Genomic DNA, 22,307 nt, shown 5'->3' with positions numbered 1-22,307 from the left:
ACTTCGGACAGCAAAAAAAAAAATGTACTTAGTAGAACAAGGTCAGTAGAACTTATGCAGTCCCCCAAAATGTATTTTTTTTTTTTAAATGGTACCAGCCTGCTTAAGATAGAACAACCCCCCCCAGAGTCTTAGTCTCCATGGACAAACTTTAACATTGGTTTTATCTCCTCTTTTGCAGCCCGGTGCTCAACTGGAGGGATGTTCAGCACTTGCTTGTGAAAACCTCACGCTCTGTCCATCTCCGTGCCCCTGACTGGAAAACAAATGGAGCTGGGCGCAAAGGTCAGAAAAGAATGTGGTGTATGTATATAAGTATAATATATATAAAAATGTACATGAGTACAATCGGATTATATAAAAGCATCAAAAACTAGCCACAAAAATAAAGGATTGTAAAGCAAAGTACACTATGCCCAATCTGTTGAAAAGGCAGACATTGTATCAGGGACCATATGCTGTATGGCCAGCTTTTTATTGTTCCCATAATTTTGTCCAACAGTCCAAATGATCGGAACAGCAAGTAGTGACATGAAATTATGATATATTGGCAACCAAGATTTTCAAGCAGAATGATCTGTATGTAATCTGTGAGAGTTTGTGTAGTTCAAATGATCTATGCATTATTGTTGATTTGATGGCCTGTATTGCTGTTTGTGCTCTTTGGGCTGTGACAGTTTGGCCAAAGCTGAGATGCAGGCAATGTTCTGTAATTCTGTGGTTCTGTAATCATAAGCATGTGTATTTCGCACTAAATGCTTGAAATTATGTACTGTATTTTAAAACTAATAAACTGATTATGCAGCCACCAGAGCTTAATGGTCACAACAGTGTCTCCTGGAACTTTGTGGCCAGCAAAGGATGGTTATGGCCACACTTGAATCCACAGGAGAATGTATCCTGAGAGCCACTGATCTGTAGTTTCCATCATAAAAATAAAATGCCATGAAACACGATGCATATTTACACTGCAAAAAGAATAAATTTACATAAAGTGCATCATTTAATGTTTCCTTTGTCCCTGAACTTCAGCTGATTAAACATAAGCATTTCCGGAGCACAGTGTGTGGCCTTGGAACAGGTCAAGTGCTGATGACTTCAACTTTGATTACTTAAAACTTAGAACACACACATTCCTGGCACTGCTACAGGTGCTCTAGACAATAAACATGGGAGGCTACTTTTGGAACTGCACTGTTAGGCTTCCTTTAGTGTGTTGAACTGGATATGCTGTTTGTCTGCTATTGCTTCCAATCAAAGCCTGAGCAGTATATTCTCCCCACACCCCAAAAAAAGATTTCATTTCAAGCATTGTGCTGATGCTGCCTCCCTTGACCTAAATGTAAACATGAATCTGTGAATTGCAGTTCTTAACACTGTATTGATGCATATATCTTTCCAGAATTGTCAGCTCTCTATTTTTTGCAGTCAGCCATTTGTATGGCTTTGGTTTGGTTGATGCCGATGCTATGGTGGTTGAAGCTAAAAAGTGGAGAACAGTCCCCCCTCAACATGTGTGTATAGGCGCATCTGACAGACGGCCCAGGTGAGTGTACTGTTTGTATAAGAAAAAAATTAGAAATCAAGGTATGATTATCAAATGCTTTATTAGTTTTTAATGTATGACATGCTAACTTGAAGAAAAGGGTAAGTTTAGGAAGCTATTTATTTATGTAATCTATATATGTGCATACACATGTAATACAAACTTCCATGAGGTATTTAGGCAACGGATTTATTTATCAATCAAAATTGTACTAGATTTGAATAAACTTCTGCTATTAAAACTTTAACTTTTAAAAGGACACAATCATGCCAAGTAGACTGGAATAGCTAACCCTGCTTCGGGGGTCATATGAGCAACTGAGTATGCAGGGGTTTATCCTGCCACTAGGGCAACAGTAAAGGAGCTATTTGATAAGTGGGAGGTAAAGCTAAGATCAGACTAAGAATATTGTCTGCTGGTGGAAAAATCCTAGCAACAAGAATATAGCCTAAAGCTGCCCCATATCTAATAGTGACGGGAATGGCATCTGCCTGTCACTGTGCCCAGTGTTCAGCAGTTTTGGTTAAGGGAGCGAATAAATGGCTTTTTAGCTGCTCCTTCACTCCCCACTTGGTTTTCTGTCCTTAGTCCAAGAGCAGGAAATGAGAGCTTCACTGGCCCAGGGTTACTGCTGTTTTTATATCTGAAGCCTCCCAGTTCTGCCACATACCTTGACTTGAACACCCCCACATCAAATGTCTGCCCCTCCCAAGTAAGGGACTCACTTCAAAATCTTAGACTGAAACACACTTTACAATTCACGCTTAAGGGCATACTTGTCAAGGCCATGTGAAAATAGAGCTCCCAGAGGTCCACCAGAGAGAAATTTCACCACTTTATTTATTTGTATATTATTGCTACATTTATCAAAGCCGTTTTGGAGAAAGATATTTCCCTATTGTGAATGTGTGTCAAAGTGTACTTTAAAAAAAGTGTTTTGTAGAATCAACATAGTGGTCTTTTTAGCCTTGTGATCTAAGAGGTCATTTGCAGAGCAGAAGTGTCAGAATGCAAAAAAGTCCACAACTGTTTTTTTTGCATGCTGAGTTTCCTGTATAGTCCCCTGAAATACATCACTGGGGTGTTCAGTAAATGACTCCTAAAGTATGCTTATTACTGTAGAGTTGCTTTGAAAGTTTGGTATTTTACTGTAGGTTTTTGATTTATAGAAATCAGGAACCCCCATAAAAATATATATATTTTCTACTGGCACATATGGAAGACTCTGGGCTTTCAAAATCAGTTGTATTCTCACATACACAGAAAATGAATCAGAAACCTTTTTATTATATTATGAGAGATGTGTTTTTTTTTTTTATTACTTTTTTTTTTTTTTACTTATATTGTTAGAGATGGTGGAATTAAACTGTTTTTATATATTATGATTTTGAGTGTCTGTGTATTGTTTGTAAGTGTAAGGTGGAAAGATAAAAAGCCTAATTATGAGCAAACTGCTCTACAACACCAAACCAGCTTCCAAATCAGAACCCAGTCAGGTGGTATTTGTGCCCTGCTCACTATTCCCAAATCTACCCACTCACCCCACCCCATCCGTGTGCCAGTTACATAGGGTTGAAAAGAGACCAGAGTCCATCAAGTTCAAACCTTCCAAGCAAACCCCAGTGAGCACATACAGACCCATACTGACCTATCTATACAATCACATATATATACCAACATCAATACTAACTGTAGATTTTAGTATCACAATAGCCTTGGATACTGTGCTTGTTCAATAACTTATCCAAGCCATCACTCTCTCCAGCTCAGTTGTAGTTCATTTTGTCAGAATTGTACCCTCTCTTGTACCCTCTCGCCTCCTGACCCCGAGGCAGCAGCCTTTGATGCCCACCCCTAGGTCTTGCCATGATTGAAGATTCCTGAAATGATCAGCTCTCAGGAGCAACCATTTTCCACAGTTTTGCCTTGTGGGTTCTACATGTTTAAGATGAGCTTCACTTAGGATCCAACCAGTTGGTTAACTTATTTTATGTGCCAGAGAATAATGCTGGTACCTAGAGCCATCATGTAGGCCCTTTGTACTTGCCAAAAATAATTATTCTGCACTGAAATGGAAAGATGACAAATCTGATTTGTCTATTTTTACATTTTCATCATGTAACTGTTGACAAGGAGATGACTTATCTATATATATTAAATGCCACAAAAGCTACGCTACTGGGCTAAACTTGTTTGTATTGGGGAATGCCACATACATGCAACTTGTTGTACTGGCAATCTCCATACCAATGCATAAATACACTTTTTACACAGCTGTAGTTTGTGGTTTAAGCTTGTTCCTCTGTGCAGATATCATTTTCCAAATACCCTTAATTCCCCATTTCTCAGGCAGAGATGCAGATCATTCATCCAAAATCAAAGGCAGGTAGCAGAGAAGATTGTTGTATAAAGACTTTGGGGGATGCAGGACTGCTATTTATCCATGTTAGCTCAGTGGTTCTGCCTGCTACATAAGGCCAGCTGATATTTATTATGGCCATGGGGGGAAGCAGACTGAAACTCTGAGCATCTGTTGGTGGAGATCTAGAACTGAGCTGCCTAGAGGTAGTTTTTCTTTTCTTTTTCTTGAAGGGTGTTATATGAAGAGGCAAGCAGCTCTAGTTGTACGAAATGCATGTGGTTCTCATAGGAAATTAATTAAATTTATATTGCGGGTTTTATTTTATATTACTAAGCTCTGTGGCTCATTTGAAATTTTGTAATTGGAAAAACCTGAGCTTTCATCTCCATTGTGCCATCTCCTGCACCTCATGGCAGTTAGTGTCACCTTTATATATTGATGGTTTCTAAATCGAATTTAAAGCCATTTGCATTATTGCTTAATTTTACATCTGGAGTGTTCAACTCTGAAGCACAGTTACAGTTCTGTTGGTTTAGGAATTGGTTAGACAGGCTCTAATAAAAGCTGTTTATGTCTTATTGCTTTGTGTGCACCTCTGTGATTCTACATAGAACTCTGTGTCAGTTACTGCAGAGAATCGTTGAATGTTATTGTCAGATGGTGTTAATTTAAGATTAGTGATTCACTTTCCAGCCTTAGGGACAATTAATGCCTGGGGAAACTGGGGATTCCTGGTAGTTTTCCAGCAGTTTAAATTTTATCCCAACTTTCCTAACTGTTAAAAAACTTTCCTCACTGGTCAGGATAAATTTTATAAACTGGCACATTTATCAGTATTTTTTCCTTTTGGTGAGCATTGTCATCCTCTCACTGCTCCATATGCTTCCCATAAAATACTTTCAGTAGCATCAGTGACAGGCAAATGGGTGCGTTTTGAGCATTGTTGTTTCCTCTTGTAGGCTGCAACAGTCAAAGCCCCCATGTACCATTAGTCTTAAAGTTGAATTATGCAGGAAAGCTTTTTCCAACTCTATATAATAAATTGCATGGTAAGTCCTAGAGGAGCAGCAAGGAACATATGCTTCTATAATACATAGCTGTTTTCAGATCCTGACGCATTGCTAATCGCACAGAACATCTGTGAGTGCAGAGTTTTGTGTTATTTATGGAAGAATTTTCTACCATGTAAATATGTCTTCTATATCTTACGTGCACAGCTACATGTAATACAGAAGTATGCTGGGGTCAGCTTGTTAGATCGGGAAAACGTGAGGCACTTGCAAATAAAACCATTATCTGAAATATAAAAAAGTTGCATTTTTGAAAACAAATACATGCAAACACAGACTTAATATCTACCACCCCCTTCTTGTAGACATTAATGAATTGTATATGGTGCTGGTTTCATTCTGGGCTAACAATGATCAGTATATTTAATAATGACCCCTTTTTGAAGCTCCCCATAGATCTGAAGATGATTTTCTTCGGGAGGAGGCAGAGGCAGGTTTTGACGCCATCCAAAGCTTTTCCTGGACCCTCATGGAACATGGAAAAGGTCTTTCTTGTGACCTGCCAACCCACACCAGTGCTCTGTATTTACTTACTACTAACCATCCTTCATCTGCATTTTTTTTTTTTTTTTTTTGCAGGTACTCAACTGTGGGAGGACTGTGTCTTATATGTCAGGCAATTCATAGGACAGAACAACTGATTCATATTTAATATTTCTCCTTCAAGGTTTATCCGAGCTGTTCAGCTGATCCGTACTACCACTCAAACCAACGCTTGTGTAGACAATGCTGGACACTATGTGGCCTATCTAGAGCATGTGGTTGTCAGGGTCACCATATCTCATCCACGTAGAGGGGACCTGCAGATCTACCTCATATCTCCATCAGGAACAAAGTCACAGCTACTGGCTAAAAGGTATTACCAAGAAATATAGGTTGTAGGCAAATGTTTGCCACAGAGCAGTAGCCCTGTGCAAGTAATTAGATTAGGGATGCACTGGATCCAAATCCTAATTAGCATACGCTAATTAGCATTCAGAAAAGGTTAAATGGTCGGGGGGGGGGTAAATCTCCGTACGGGGATGTTTAACCCCTTCCGATCCTAATTAGCATATGTTAATTAGGATTTGGATTCGGTTCGGGATTCAGCCAAATCCTTCGGGGGGGGTTCGGTACATCCCTAAATTAGATGTTTGCTTAATGAATGTAAACTAGAACTTATTGGTTTGTATGGATTAATAGCTTAGGTTAAACTCCTTTTCTGGAAAAAATTAATAAACACTAGACCGATTTGCTCTTGGGTTGTAACTCATAGCAACCAGTTGGTGATTAGCTTTTTACAGCTATCGGTGATTAGCTTTCTACAGCCATAACAGCATCTAGAACAATGAAATCCAAAATTAGATTGGTTACTATGGTTTTCTGCCCAGGTGCAGTTTTGCCCAGGTTTGATAAATGAGCCCCAACGTCGAATCACATCATTTCAGAAGAAGTGTTGGCTATTGTTGGCAAGGATTACAATTTCTCCTAACACTGCTGTGTTGGCTTGATCTGTTAAATTATGTTTCTATAAAAATAAAAAAGTAGAAGTTGTTAGGGCCATGACCAAACTGCCAGTCACTGCATTATTTGTTTTTTTCATGCAAACATATTTTTCTATCTGCTATTAGCTACTCTGAAATGACAACTAAAGCCCAGAATAATTATTGCCTTGTTTTATAGTAGAGCTCCCATGTACAACCTTCACTGGCCTTCTGGATTGCTCTGGGACAGACCTCCTTTTTTCCGAGCTAGATCACTGTTAATGAGTAGCCCCAGTACCCTACAGTTCTTGATGGCTTTAAAGTCTACAGTGAAATCCATGACTGTGTCAGACTGCTTTTATAAAGAGAGCCTGAATATAAAGCCTGAAGTGAGACACTTATTGAAAATCACAAATACGCAGCCTGGTTCAAGCACAGTTTATTTATTAGAACACTTATTTTCTTTCTTAGACAGTATAAATGATAAAAGGTGTCCCTTTTAAGGATTTCTTTACATAGATTTTTCCTGAAAACAATTGTTTCTAAATCCATAATCCCCTGAGATAGTAATGCTGCATGTTACAGAGACTTTTTCTCCTGATAGCCATGGAAACAAGTGCACATAAAGGACTAATAGCTGATGTATAACAGATGAAAACCTATTGCATGGACAAGACTGAGCTGGTTAGAACATGTATACAAATTGATTTAAAATTGCAAACAAAGGAAAGTGGTACTCTGTATGGTTGATGGAGATTTACTATACCCTACAGACATTGAGAGAAGGGGCCCTTTTTTCTTGGTTAGTTTACTAGCTATCTAGAGGGCAAATTTTCTCTCAAAATCTGATTTGAGTCCCACTATTATTGTCATGGTGGTAGTGTAGATAAATGTTGCAAATTGCAAATAAACTTTATCTGCTTTCCCAAAAGCCCTTTTAGCTTTAATAATGACCAAGAATGCCTGCATCATACCTTCTTTTCTCTTAAATGTTTAAAATGATGGCTCTTAATCTATATTACCAAGTATTACCATGGCAACAACACTCTGTACTGAAGTTTAGTTATATCTGCCTTTATTACATGTGGTCAGAATCCCCAATTCTAATGCAAGCAAATACTTCAGATACGGTCATCCTTTTAAATCAGTGATCTCCAACAAGTGGCTTGCGAGCAACATGTTGCTCACCAACCAATTGGATGTTTCTCCCAGTGGCCTCAAACCAGGTGCTTAATTTTGAAATTCTGGCTTGGAGGCAAGTTTTTTTTTACAAGAAAGCATGTGTATGCCAAACGCAGCCTTTTGTAGGTTGCCAGGCTACACTGTGGCAACTAACTAACAACTCACAGCCTTGTGAGTTGCCTTTTGTTACTCTCAAACTTTGACATTTGAATATGACTCACAGGTAAGAAAAAAAGTTAGGGATCCCCACTTTAAACTATAAATACCAGTTGAACCATTAATAGATTATCATAACAGCTCTTCTGAAGTATCAATCCACGCTCATCAACCAATGAGTGTGGATAAAAGGGTGGCCAGGATGTGGCCACTTCCCTTGTAAACTACTTGTTTGGCTCTTGGGCATTACAAAGTTTGGTTTTGTATATTTATAGTGAGATTTCTACTTGTTCTGATCAATAACCTAAGAAGTAAACTGCAGTCATCCTGTATGACCAGAATGATCCACTGAGAACTTGTTTTTTTAACCAATGAAAATAAAAAAGAATGTAATTATAGACTTTCTAACAAACAAGTATGCCTAAATATACAACAAATGATCAGGACACAAATTGTCCTTATTCATAGTATCTTGCTGTATGAAATGCTGTGTTTAAACAAACACTTGAACACAATGGATTGAAAAGCTTTAATAAGCCCTTGTTGAGTATTGCTCAATTGACTTTGTATTGAATAATTTGTTTTGCTTTCAAAAGGCAGTAATAACATATCTCAGATTCATGTACCGATTTGTATAAGCCCTAAAATAAAAATGATGAATGAAGATCATGGGTACTCAACCTGTCATCCGGCCCCACCAACCTTGTATGTTTCGTAGATAGATAGTGGCTTATCCTGACTGAACCATCTGTGAAGTTTGCCTTAATACATGGTGTTGATGAGGACAGGGCCTTTAACATATGTGCACAAAAGTTGATATATTTTGATTGACAAACTGTGCCTGCAGCAAATGTCTGGTTTGTATTACAGAACATTTGATTCCTCAAATGAAGGCTTCAAAAATTGGGAGTTCATGACTGTGCATTGTTGGGGTGAAAAGGCAGAAGGTGAATGGACTCTGGAAATTCATGATTCCTCATCCCAGCTGCGCAATCCAGAAATACAAGGTAATGTTTAAAGCAAAACTGTACCCCCAGAATGAATACTTAACCAACCAATAGTTTGTCATATTAAATGTCCTATTAAGGAATAATGCTAACTGGAATATATATCTGTAAATATTGCCCTTTTACATTTTTTTTTATTTTGAGCCACCATTTTGTGATGGGCTGTGTATTCCCTTAGATCACATAACCAGAAAAATGCAACTATAACTGTAACAGGATGAAGGGTGGGAGGAAAAGACAGAACTTTGTCCATTCATTGGGTGATGTGACCTGTATGTGTATACTTGTTTGTGTGCACCATAAACCATAAAGTCAATTTAGGAGTACCCAATGGCACATACTACTAAAAAGTATATTTTTATTTATGGTTTATTTAGATGAAGCAGGGTTTTACATATGCACTGGTTTATGCAGTATATTTTTATAGTGAGCTACATTGTTTGTTTGGGGGTATAGTTTTCCTTTAAAGGAATACTGTCATGGGATAACATCGGTTACTAGAGCTTCTTTAGCAGAATCCTGAATTGAAATCCATTTGATCTAACTTTGAAATTTCAAATGGGGCTAGACATATTCTTCATTTCCCATATGAACATACCCTCATCACTTCATATGCAACTTAAATGTACTTGTATGTATGACTTCAGTTCCACCCCACCCCATACACCCTTGAGCAACCCCATGAGAAACAATTTGCCTACCTTATTGCTATTATTAGTGCCAAAGTGATCTTTGTTTAGGTCATGTTGCTGTATCAATATGGTAAGGACTATGAGTCACCGACCATGCAACTTGGCATACTTATATATAAAGCTTATGGAAAATGGAATTTCAGACCATCTACAGTGTCACAGGTTGTCTAACTTAATCAGATGCCAGAATGTGTTTAATGTTGTATTTTTCTGTTTTTAAAGGAGAGCATCTACCCTTTCTTTGAAAGTGTCATGTGCACATAACATTCTTTATCTGCATATTTTTATTAATAAATGACTGGGAGCTGCATGTTGCATTCCTTGGCAGAAATATTTGCATTAGACATCAGGAAATCCACCCTTAGTCATCATCCGTAAACTGAACTGTTTTATACTCAAAGAATTCTTTGTGCAGACAAATCTTGTATCTGTTTTTTGTTTTTTACCCTGACAGTGCTTAATGATCAAGTGCAGGATTGTTTAGATCTTGAAAAGTACAAGTGTTACCTAGAGAGAATTTTTTAATTTAAGCATTTATCTCTAGGTCTTTTATCTTTATTGGTCCAATGGGGAGGCAAACCACAAGCTAGCTTTAAAGGAGAAAGAAAGGTAAAAACTAAGTAAGCTTTATCAGAAAGGTCTATGTAAATACAGCCATAAGCACTAACAAAAACTCTGCACTGACTTCTGTCAAAAGATTTCTTGTGTCTGTTTTCCTCTACCAGAGACATGCAGCTCTCTCCCTTCTCCCCTCTCTAGCTCCCCCCTCCCTCAAGAATGCTAAGAACTCACCCCCCCCTTAGGAATTTGGATCTGAGCCAATCAGCAGGAAGCTGACTCATAGTCTTACTAACTAAGCATGTACACTTAGGGGTATATTTATCATGCTGTGTAAAAAGTGGAGTGAAACATTACTGGTGATGTTGCTCATAGCAGCCAATCAGATGCTTTGCTTTGGTTTTCTAACTGTTGAAATCTAGTTGCTGATTGGTTGCCCTGGGCAACATCACCAGTAATGCTTCACTCCACTTTTTACACAGCATGATAAATATACACCTTGGTCTCGGTGAAGGAGTGAGGCATTATGGGAACTTTCTTTACACAGCTCAGCGTTCTTTCTTCTTGTTTGGCTTCTGATCATCTGAACAGGTGAAATATGGGGAGACTTAAGGCCGCTATAGAGACAACTGAAGGTATGCCTGCAGCTTGAGATTAACTCTTTATTAGCCTTTCCTTCTCCTTTAATATTTATATCCCCTCATTAAGAAACCATAAGATAACTTAATTCATCAATAAAGCACCACAAATAATTTTCTTTAGATGTGTTCACCAGATAGATATGAGGTGAGAAATGTAAATGAAGGTAAAGACAAAGATCGAGAAGGATAAAGTCGAAGTTGAGAATAAAATGAGGCTAGCAATGGTATTCTCATTTTTGTCTCCACAACCTTCATTTTCTCTGAACTTTTATCCCTTGTTTGAGGTCCAGACAGGTGGATGAAGGTTGGACATGACAAAGAGAGCACTGAACCAAGATTAGCAATTATAGTTGTTTATAATAATCTTGCCATTGCTCCTTTCTTTGTTTGCATGGATGCTTGTCTGGGCTTCAGTGTATGCCAGAATTCAGGAACAATAGGATTAGTGCTCGTATACCTTCTGGCACATTCTTGTCAAGTGAATGCAATGGGTTTTTTTTGGGGGGGGGGGGGGGGTGGAGGTGCTATTCCTATTAGTGCATTTTACCAATAATATGCTTGTTTGTCTCTCCCAATCTTCATTCATTTGTTTGGGAAAAAGTAAGTCATTGCAGCAAATCTCAAAAGGTTGCTTTTATATTCTACAGCCAGAAGTATTTTATAAAGTTATTCTTAGATGTTCTGATCTTATTACCTGATGTTACCAGATGTTCTGACCTGATTATTATAATTAATCAGGGAAATTTAGAGCACTGTATATTTTGAAAGAAATGTATTCATTTTATCACATCTTTCTGGCCTGCAGTATGAAATAATTGTGATTTTATTTGTCCATAATAAGTTTACAGGAGAAGAAGTCATTTTGGCATTTTACTGCCAATAGATTTGCCACATTAGTGCCACCTAGAACACTATATTTATTCTGCAGAAAGCTTTATCATACCTGAGTAATCAGCCTTAGAAGCTTTCTCTGTTTAATATAGCTGCTGCCATTTTAGCTTGGTCTTCATAACTTCCTGCTTGCAGTCTAGCCATTATAGCTCAGATTACATATTCTTAGGGGGGGGGAGTGAGTTTTATGAATTCTTTCGGGAGGAGCGGGGAGAGAACTGCACAGACTCCGGCCCCCTGGAATGAAGGATTTTTCTGTGAGAGGAAGTCAGATACCCTAAGAACATGTTTACAAAAGAGGAGCCAAGAAATCCTGTGTTTCTTTTTATAGAGGACTTAGTGCAGCTTTTCTGTGAGTGCTTATGGCTGTATTTACATAGACCTTTCTTATAAAGCTTACTTGGTTTTTACCTTTCCTTCTCCATTAATGAGGTATAATACTTTACCACTTATGCTTCCCTAGTAATTATGTACTGTGTGCCCATTAGGGTAAAGGGGGTTAGTGGTGGGCCGCATACCTTGTTCCTGTTTGATACTATTCTTTATTCAGTTTTCTGTGATTTCTGGCTTGGACTCTGCATTGCAAAAAAAAACAATTCTTCATGGCTTGACATTCTAGGCAAAACAAATGGTTAGGATTGTTACTCATTAATGTCCAAGTGCAGGGCATTTTTTAAAAAAACCATGCAATCACAATAAATAAACTTAAGGAACAGAGTGTGACTCTAACATTAATCTTGCTAAGATGTTTTGCATTGAAAGGGCATCTAAAAAGCTATTTTTTGTAATGTGTGACAATTTTATGTTTAAGTGCAGGAATATATATGTGATATATCCATATCAGTATATGCACCCATGCAACTCCTTCTTTCCAGTCTTCTAACTTTGTGACCCCTTCCTTGATGGGGAAAAAGGGAGCTAATGAGAATGCTTTTAATTACTTTGGCCGACTGTTGCACAGAGCATACTCTATGTCCTGGACTTGGAAGAGAAAGAGAGCTACATTGGGGGGTGCTGTAACATAAAGAGCAGTATACCGTTTTTTCCATTTCAATTAGGGCTTTGGTTAAACATACTATTTTGCTTGTTTTTAAGTAAGAAATATGTATTGGTTTTGTTGTTTTTGCACCAAACAGAAAATTCTGAAACTGAAGGCAAAGGCACATTCTACTTTTTTATCTGAGCACAATTGAAACAAATCAGCAGTCCACTGAGAAGCCCACTGTGAAAACAAACCCCTACAGCTACAGTCTGTTACCGTTTGAGATAAAAAGAAACCCAGCAATCTGAGTTCTGGTCATATTATTGTAGGGAGCTCGGTGCCTTATTGATGGCTAATTTTATTTTTAAAGATTTTAGTTTTTCTTAAGAGAAGTGATGTTCATATTAATTAGCTTATTTGTGAGATGATTGTGAAAGCCGTTCGATACCTATGAACTGTGTATGTCGAGGTGATGAGCACATTACTATGGAATTTGTTACTGCAGATCATTGTAGGACAAGGAAACATTTGACAAAATTTTTCAACTAAATAGCGTCCCACCCTTGGCAAGAAAAAAAAAATAGGTGTATAATTGTTCTCAATCGGCACATATAAACTTCTAGACAAAAAGTATAAACACTTTTTAAAGGAGAAGGAAAGCCTAAGTCACTTGGGGGTGCCAAAATGTTAGGCACCCCCAAGTGACTTAAATCGCCTACCTTTTACCCTGGAGAGAGGAGAGAACCGCACCAGCCCGGGGTAGCAGCGAACCCTTCCTTCTTCCACGTTGAAGCATTGCGCATGCACAGTAGAGTGAAAAGCCGAACTTTAACAAGAAAGTCGGCTTTTCACTCTAATGCGCCGGCGCAGGGATTTCGTGCGGGAAGGAATGCAGAAGAAGGAAGCGCTCGCTACAGGTACCCCAGGCTGGTGCGGTTTTCTTCTAACAGGGGCACCAGTACAAGGTAAGCGATTAAAGTCACTTGGGGGTGCCTAACATTTTGGCACCGCCAAGTGACTTAGCCTCTCCGTCTCCTTTAAAATATTCCTTTCTAACCTATGATAAAATAATTGTATTTAAGATTTTTTTTTTTTTTTTAAATACCATAGCCATTCATAAATTCAAATAATCAGTGTTATGTGTAACTACTTTGTTAACAGTGTTAATTAGTTGGTAAATAATATAATTATGGAATTTCATTTTAGGTTGTCTTGTGCCCTCTAGTCCATATTCATGCTCATCTAAATACCAGATCAGGTATTCATACACTCATTATATATTTTTTTCCCCATAAAAATGATCAGGGCACCAGAGGCCACCCCTTTAGATTAGAGAACTTCCATTCGAAGCGAGGTAGGTGTAGGTGGTTTTTCACGGTGAGGGCAGTGAGGTTGGGGAATGCCCTTCTTAGAGATGTGGTAATGGCAGATTCTGTTAATGCCTATAAGAGGGGTCTGGATGAGTTCTTGAACAAGCATAATATCCAAGGCTATTGTGATACTAATATCTACAGTTAGTACTAGTGGTTGTATATATGGTTTATGTATGTGAGTATATAGATAGGTTGATATAGATTTGTGTGTGCTGGGTTTACTTTTAAGGGTCGAACTTGATGGACTCTGGTCTCTTTTCAACCCTATGTAACTATGTAACTGGTATACGGATGGGGTGGGGTGAGTGGGTAGACTTGAGAATAGTGAGCAGGGCACACATATCACTGGGCTGGGTTCTGATTTGAAAGCTGGTTTTGTGTGGTAGAGTAGTTTACTTACAAATAAGTTTTTTTTTCCCCCCACCTTACACTCACAAACAATAGACACTTAATACTATAATAAATAAACCGTATAATTCCATGTCTCTAACAATATATGACTGTATCTAAAAGTAAAAAAAACACATCTCTCATGATAGAGAAAATTTATCAGAAACCTATTTTATCCTATGTGTGAAAATACAACTGATTTGGAAAGCCCAGAGTCTCCCAAATATGTGTAGTTTTATAGAGGTTCTTGATTTCTATAGATCAAAAACCCACAGCAAAATACCAAACTTCCAAAGCAACACTGCAGTAATAAGCATGCTTTGGGGTCATTTACTAAACCCCAGTGGTGTATTCCAGGGGACTATACAGGAAAGGCAGAAATCAGTATGCATAAAATGGCCACTTGATGGATTTTGGTCTTATCTATGTAACTTATCAATAAGATAAGGGATAATTTAAGAGGTGCTATAATTTGGGGCATGCACATGTGGTAACCAGTACTTCTGGATGCCTGAAACCTGACAACAGTTATTCAAGCGCTTATGAGTGAATAGGGTTAGGTTGTAGTGATGTTTGGGTCAGTGAGAACTCACTTATCCACACCCGACCCTAACCCGCAATATGCTGCCATTAAAGGGCCCACACCAAGCCTGTATCCACGTCTTTCCGCTATGTATGTTACGTATCTGCACATCTTACGTTCTAAGACTGGCAAACTTCGGGAGCAAAGGGAGAGAGTGTACTCGCGTCCAACCAGAACCTGCAATAGTTGCCTAAATTTCAAGCCTAACCTGCCTGATGCAGAAAAGATACACCAATACCTCTGGGCCTACAAAGTGTGCAAAGAGGTGCAAAGATGTTTAAAGGGAGTTGAATGGTGTGGATATGTACATGTGCAGCCAATGGAATCTGATTCTGGTGACTTTTTAGAAGCTTAAAACATAGGTGTTACCAGAGATGAGCTTCTGGGGGCACAGGAGGTAATGGAGCCCAGTGGATCTCTTGATGTAAGCAATTGTACTAAATTTCTATTAGTGGGGTGTAAAATGATTTTGCTTTCGAACCCAGTAAATTCTAGTATTGACATTCACTAAAAGCCTGAAGGATCAGAAATAGGACTGTAAACCCATGCTTTTTTAGGTTAGTAGATAAAACCATTTTGCAGTGGAAGAGATAAGCCAGTCAAAAGTGTAAGAAGTGTAAGCTCTACGTACAACTGTCTCTCTTCGGGCATTACTGTACCATAACTCCCAGCACAAATATCAAGTGACATTCTCCTGAACAACTGCATAGTTTATAAATGCCTGTGCCACTGCCTGACTAGATAGTTTGTGTGACTGTGTATATGCAGTTTCCTGATTCCATTCATAACAGGCATAGTCTTCACATTCCAGCTAAAGGTTTTTCTGATGACTTTGATTATACTGCTGAGAGATCCCATACTTGGAAATTAGTTATTTCCCTGTATCATTCCTGATCTCTGGGTTATATGAGGTTGGAAATTTGTTTTTCTGCTCCCAGCTCTCATTTTTTTTCCTTCCCCCTCATCTTGGCCGCTGTTTTGATTCCATATAGAAGAATCTGTCCCTCCCAGATGATGTTGACATGGAGCATTTTAATAAAGCTCAGTCAGTTTTAAGGTGGCTTCTAGTAAAGCAATCCTGGCATCACTGACACTTCTGTCATTCACATGACTCCGGCATACATTTACTTTATCCCCTGGGAGGTCACAAATATTTTTTTCAGATGCAACAACTATGAGAAAACAGATGAGTCATTTATATTGAGTTTCCCTTTCTGACCACAGTATAATTAACAGATGAATTGCCATGCAGGTATATTTAGACATGTTGGCGTTTCATTCATACACCCATTATTTTTGGCTTTTTATTTTTCTTCAGGTAGAACTTATAGTCCACATATGTAATAAAAGGCACTAAGTTTGCCCAGGTGCAGTAACCCATAGCAACCAAAAAGATGTTTGCTTTTAAACAGTTGACCAGTAAATGCTACCTACTCATTGGTTGCTATAGGTTACTGCACCTGGGCAAGCTTAATGCCTTTTATTACATAACCCCCATTAAGTTTTAAATATAAAATTTTTTACATAGACAACTTTAAAGGAGAAGGAAAGGTATACTCATTGAGGGGTGATAAAATTTTAGGCATCTCCAGTGATTATAATTACCTATCTGAGACACAGGCCAGTTTTCCTTTTAGCAGAAAACTACACCAAACTTCTGCCATTAAAGGGCATATAAACCCTACATTTTCCTACCATGTATATAAGCTGGCACATCTCCCCCACCCAATTCACACCATTTTGTATTGCATATATCACTTCTGTTCGCACCATCACATTTTCCTAAAACAAATATCTTTCACCCGGTGGCCATTTTCCCTCTTGCACATCTTCAGTGACATTTACACCTGTAAACAGCACATGGGCTGTAGAGTTCAGCAATGAAGAATGCAGGCTTACACAGGCAGAATTTACTTTGATAAAAAGTCCTGCTTGGATTGAGCACTGTAATGGTTACGCTGAGGAGGTTAGGAGAAAAAAACAAGCTTTTACAGCAGAGTGCACAGCTAGAGCAGAGATTCTATGGAAACCAGCAGTGCCATTTCTTCATTGGTTGCTAGACTAGAGGGGTGTATTTCGCTTTTGGCTAACTGAGCATGCTCAGTTCTTCTCAACTCAGGTTACCAAAGTCAGTTCGTAAGGGAGTGGGCTGAGTGGGTTAGAGGAGAAGAACAGGGAATTCGATGTGAGTAAGGGGATGTTGGGGCGCTACTATTGACCTTTTAACCACAGGATTGGCAGATGTTAAAAAATTTCAAAGAGGCTGTTCACTCATTACATTTGGGGGGGGGGGGAGGGTTACGTGTCTTTTAAGCATAGAACCTCTGGCATGGTGGTAAGGAGTGACCCCGATATAACTGGTATAGAGGTTGGACATTATACTTATACTATCCTGCAATTTAGTTTTAAATACAAATGGCAAACTGGCTATATTTCTTATTTGGGTACTAGATTTACTCCCAAAACTTCCCATAATTTCTCCCTTTTAATTCAAGGGATTAAGGCCAGCTTGCAAAAATGGGAAGGATACAGAATAGCTTCTGTCAAGATGAATATGTTACTGACATTTCTTTACCACTTTGAGGCATCGCCCTTGCCCATTTCTCTTAAAAAAATTCAGAGAAATACAGTCCATGTTTCAATTTTTTATTTGGAAGAAACAGAATAAATAAAAAGGTTCTAGTTACATTAACCAAACTAGGAGGCTTAGGCACCACTGCCATTTGTAGCTGTTTCATGCAGCTTATTTTTGCCAGCTCCTGGCATGGTCTCATTGGTCCCCCACATCTGCCTGGGCAAAAAAAACCAAAAAACTGCTCTGTTCCCACCATACCACCCTAATGCTCGGATCTGGGCTCACTGCAACAAACACAAACCAGATATTCTTATGCTAAACACCACTGCTCACACCTAGAAAATCTGGGAGCATCCCAAACACTTTTGCACCCCCATCATACAGGATGCCATAGCAAACCCACCTATATATAGCTCAACAGGGCCTACCCCAAAAGGGCTTAATCTGTACTATATACACACACACACACACACCCCTTATAAGTGTGCATAGGAAGTGAACTTGGGTCACAAAATATACAAGAAATACTGGGATTCCATCGGCGACAATGCAACAAAAGGCATTAACTGCACCACACAAATAGGGTATTTATAAGATTGTCATATTTTGGTGCCACACCCCTGTAGAGCTGTTCCCTGAAATATCTCAGTTTGCTTGAGGGGTTGTGTAGCACATGGGGATCTGGTCTATTATTCTTGTTATGCCCCCTAACACAACTATTTGGGGATTAAATCATTTCTCTAATAAAACTCAATCACACGCCACACTGTAGTAGTACTTTCTCTTTTACTGGACAAACCCTTTCTACAGTATTCAAAGCTGAGAGGCTAGTGAACCAGGTACTCATGGCAGCTAGAATTTCCATTGCCTTGAAATAGAAATCGCAAACAATCCCTCCTCTGTCGGAGGTTAAAGCAAGAGTAAATAGCAACAAACAAATTGAATATGGCCTGGCACAAATGCAAAATAAAATACCACAATTCTTAGACATCTGGTCTTCTTAGGAGTTGCTATGTGAACAGGAATAAAACCAGACTACAGCTTAATACACATATGGTCATTCTATGTTGCTCTCTTCTCTCTCTCTGCTTTGTTTTTACCCGTGTCCCCCTTTTCCCTACCAGGTATAAGCAAGTTTGCTATTAATGCATAGTATTGACCTTTTAAGGTACACAATAAGTGATTCTTCATGTGGTGTTTTTGTTTGTTTTTTTCCCTTTTGTTTTTGGACCAAACAGTTATCAATACTGTACCTGTAGTTCTGTAGAAGCACTTCCGCATCTTCTTCCAATTCATTCTTCTCTGTTGCTCAGGGCTGGGTGCACATGTGCAGTAAACTGAATAAAACAGATTTTTCATTTTAAGTTTGGCTTTTCACTCTCGCATGTGCAAGATTTAAAAATAATTAGATGGTGGCATGGAGTTCCTGCAGTAGGACCCTAAATGGGTGTAGTTTTTAGCTAAAAACGGCACCAGCCACAGAGCTTAAGTGAGCAGTTATAATCACTGCGTGGTGCCTAATATTTTGGCACCCCAGTAATTATACCTTTCCTTCTTCTTAAAAATGCCACTTTACAATTAAAACAGGGGTCAGCGACCCCAATTTGAAGGCAGGAAAAAGGCAAAAGAGGAAGGAAAATAGTGCAACTATAGAAATGGCATATGAAAACACTGACTGTAAAGCTCATGGTTTCTAAACATTCTTGTAAATGTTTTTTAGGGAAGTTAAAAGAATGGACTTTGATCTTTTATGGGACGTCTGAGCACCCTTACAATCATATTGGCACCCAACACTCAAGAATAAGAACACTGGACATTTCTGCCACTGATCTGGAACCATCAAAATCTACTGTGATCCAGAGTCACTTGGAATTCATAGATGAAGAGGAGGAGTATTCAGGTAAATAAAGGAAGGCACATCCTTCAGAGAGTTAGCCATTCCTAGTGTTCACATAAATACAAGGGGGTTGTGTAACAATTATGACATACCCCTTACTGTAATTGCTACTACAGATATGTCCAGTAAATTGCTAATATTTTCTTCTTTAAATTGACATGGTTCTCTGTCCAAAGACTTTACTCTAAGGAACTGTAGCAGTAATAGACCATATGGTGCCATTGCATTTTTTAGGCTTTACATTTCTAGGTCATTGTAGTCATTGTATATAGTACCAATGCACCAATGTCTGGCAGTGGTTCCTAAACTGTGAGTCTGGCCTCCCTAGGGAGGCTCAGGTCCATAGGAGGGATGTGCAGCTGAAAGGTCCATTATAGTGGGGTTCAGCAGACTTACCTGCTTTTGTCTTCTGGATGAGATTGGTGGTGGTGGTGGGGGGCAACATTGACTTGCCATGCTAGATAATCTTGAAACTGACTAAATATCTGATACAGCAATGATTCATATATTTTTAATTGAATTAGCTAAGGGATGCTCATACCAACTTTTGGACCTTAGAGGGGGGCTTATGAATGTCAGGAAATGCCCCCTCTAATACCATTGGAAAGGCATATGCATTGCTTCTTTTTAGCGTTGCATATGCCTTTCCACCTGCCATTCACTTGTTGCTGGAGGAAAGGCATTCTGGGGAGATAAGTCGCCTGCGGTAGAAGAGATTTAACCGCGGGTGACTAATCTCCCAGTGGGCCATCATGCTAAAATTTCAGCAGGCTAGCAACTAGGCAGTTACATAGTAACATAGTAAGTTGGGTTGAAAAAAGACATACGTCCATCACGTTCAACCATAATGCCTATATATAACCTGCCTAACTACTAGTTGATCCAGAGGAAGGCAAAAAAACCCCATCTGAAGCCTCTCTAATTTGCCACAGAGGGGAAAAAGTTCCTTCCTGACTCCAAGATGGCAATCGGACCAGTCCCTGGATCAACTTGTACTAAGAGCTATCTCCCATAACCCTGTATACCATCACTTGCTAAGAATCCATCCAGCCCCTTCTTAAAGTTATATAATGTATCAGCCAGCACGACTGATTCAGGGAGGGAATTCCACAACTTCACAGCTCTCACTGTAAAAAATCCTTTCCGAATATTTAAATGGAACCTCCCTTCTTCTAAACGAAGTGGGTGCCCTCGTGTCCGTTGGAAGGACCTACTGGTAAATAAAACATTAGAAAGGTTATTATATGATCCCCTTATATATTTATACATAGTTATCATGTCACCTCTTAAGCGCCTCTTCTCCAGTGTAAACAGACCCAACTTGGCCAGTCTTTCTTCATAACTGAGACTTTTCATACCCTTTACCAACTTAGTTGCCCTTCCCTGGACCCTCTCTAACTCAGTAATGTCCCGTTTGAGCACTGGAGACCAAAACTGAACAGCATATTCTAGATGGGGCCTTACCAGTGCTCTGTAAAGGGGAAGAATAACACCCTCCGCCTGTGAAACTTTGCACCTTTTAATACAGCTCAAAACCTTGTTTGCCCTTGCAGCTGCTGCCTGGCATTGCTTGCTACAGCCGAGTTTATTATCTACAAGGACTCCAAGGTCCTTCTCCATTATGGATTTGCCTAGTGCAGTCCCATTAAGGGTATAAGTGGCTGCATATTTTTACATCCCAGGTGCATGACCTTACTATTATCCACATTAAATCTCATCTGCCACTTAGCCGCCCAGATTGCCAGTTGGTCAAGATCCTGCTGCAAGGATGTCACATCCTGGATAGAATTGACTGGTCTGCAGAGTTTTGTGTCATCTGCAAACACTGATACATTACTCATAATACCCTCCCCTAAGTCATTTATGAACAAATTAAACAAAAGTGGACCCAGTACAGAACCCTGAGGGACCCCACTGAGAATCTTACTCCAAGTAGAGAATGTACCATTAACAGCCACCCTCTGTACCCGATCCTGTAGCCAGTTTCATTGACTGGAATATGAATGGAAGAGGGCCTGAATAGAAAGATAGTAACAAAAAGTAACACTAACAATGAAACTGTAGCCTCACAGAGCAATAGTTTTTTTGCTGCCTGGGTCAGTGACCCCCATTTTGAAAGATGGAAAGAGGCAGAAGAGTAATGTTTTAAACCAGTGCTGTCCAACTGGTGGCCCGTGGGCCGCATGCGGCCCTCGACCCCCTTCTGTGTGACCCCCCCACCTGTCTGGCTGCTTTGATGGCTTACCTTTGTGTAAGCTTTAAATGGTATCAGTACTGAGATTAACTGCCCCCTGCATGGTTATCACCTCAGATTCAGGCTTTAATCCCTCTGTATTGTTTAAAAATGTAATCCCCTGTGTTGTTCACACCTTTTAATCTCTGCATTGTTCACCCCCTGCAGTGTTTACACCTCAGGCTCAAGCTCTAATCACCCACATTGTTCACCTCTTCATACCTCAGACATTGTATGTACTGCCTGGATTATGATGCCTGTGTATAGGCAGCATAGGGTAGACAGAGTATGGCACACACAGGCAGCATAGGGCAGGGAGGGTATGGCACACACAGGCAGCATAGGGCAGGGAGGGTATGGCACACACAGGCAGCATAGGGCAGGGAGGGTATGGCACACACAGGCAGCATAGGGCAGGGAGGGTATGGCACACACAGGCAGCATAGGGCAGGGAGGGTATGGCACACACAGGCAGCATAGGGCAGGGAGGGTATGGCACACACAGGCAGCATAGGGCAGGGAGGGTATGGCACATAGGCAGCATAGGGCAGGGAGGGTATGGCATCCACAGGCAGCATAGTACAGGCAGAGTATGGCACACACAGGCAGCATAGGACAGGCAGAGTGCTGCCTGTGTGTGCCATACTCTGCCTACCCTATGCTGCCTGTGGGAAGTGGACCTGGCAGGGGTTTGTTCTGGGAGTTT

General features: G+C 39.6%; 1 protein-coding gene and 1 long non-coding RNA gene across 4 annotated transcripts in view; one reads left to right on the top strand and one right to left on the bottom strand.

Moving 5' to 3' along the window:
- pcsk6 (proprotein convertase subtilisin/kexin type 6) overlaps window positions 1-22,307 on the top strand; it is a 235,080-nt gene that overhangs the window by 200,834 nt on the left and 11,939 nt on the right. For 2 of the 3 annotated variants that reach the window (XM_031899241.1, XM_018092475.2), the window contains 5 exons: window positions 182-303; window positions 1,429-1,546; window positions 5,646-5,834; window positions 8,650-8,786; window positions 19,192-19,371. In XM_031899241.1, coding sequence (XP_031755101.1) covers window positions 182-303; window positions 1,429-1,546; window positions 5,646-5,834; window positions 8,650-8,786; window positions 19,192-19,371 — 746 coding nt within the window. The remainder of the gene's footprint in view (window positions 1-181; window positions 304-1,428; window positions 1,547-5,645; window positions 5,835-8,649; window positions 8,787-19,191; window positions 19,372-22,307) is intronic. The other variant, XM_002939262.5, reaches the window with a different exon arrangement.
- Window positions 6,448-19,180, bottom strand: LOC116409781. The gene is made up of 3 exons (XR_004222062.1): window positions 18,725-19,180; window positions 12,087-12,183; window positions 6,448-6,485 (listed from the first exon to the last, which is right to left on the bottom strand). It is a non-coding gene; the product is annotated as an uncharacterized LOC116409781 (long non-coding RNA).

This window comes from Xenopus tropicalis, chromosome 3, assembly GCF_000004195.4.
Source record: "Xenopus tropicalis strain Nigerian chromosome 3, UCB_Xtro_10.0, whole genome shotgun sequence".
Classification (NCBI taxonomy): Eukaryota; Metazoa; Chordata; class Amphibia; order Anura; family Pipidae; genus Xenopus; species Xenopus tropicalis.
The sequence above is the reverse complement of the archived record's forward strand: the minus strand, read 5'-3'. Positions and strand labels throughout refer to the sequence as shown.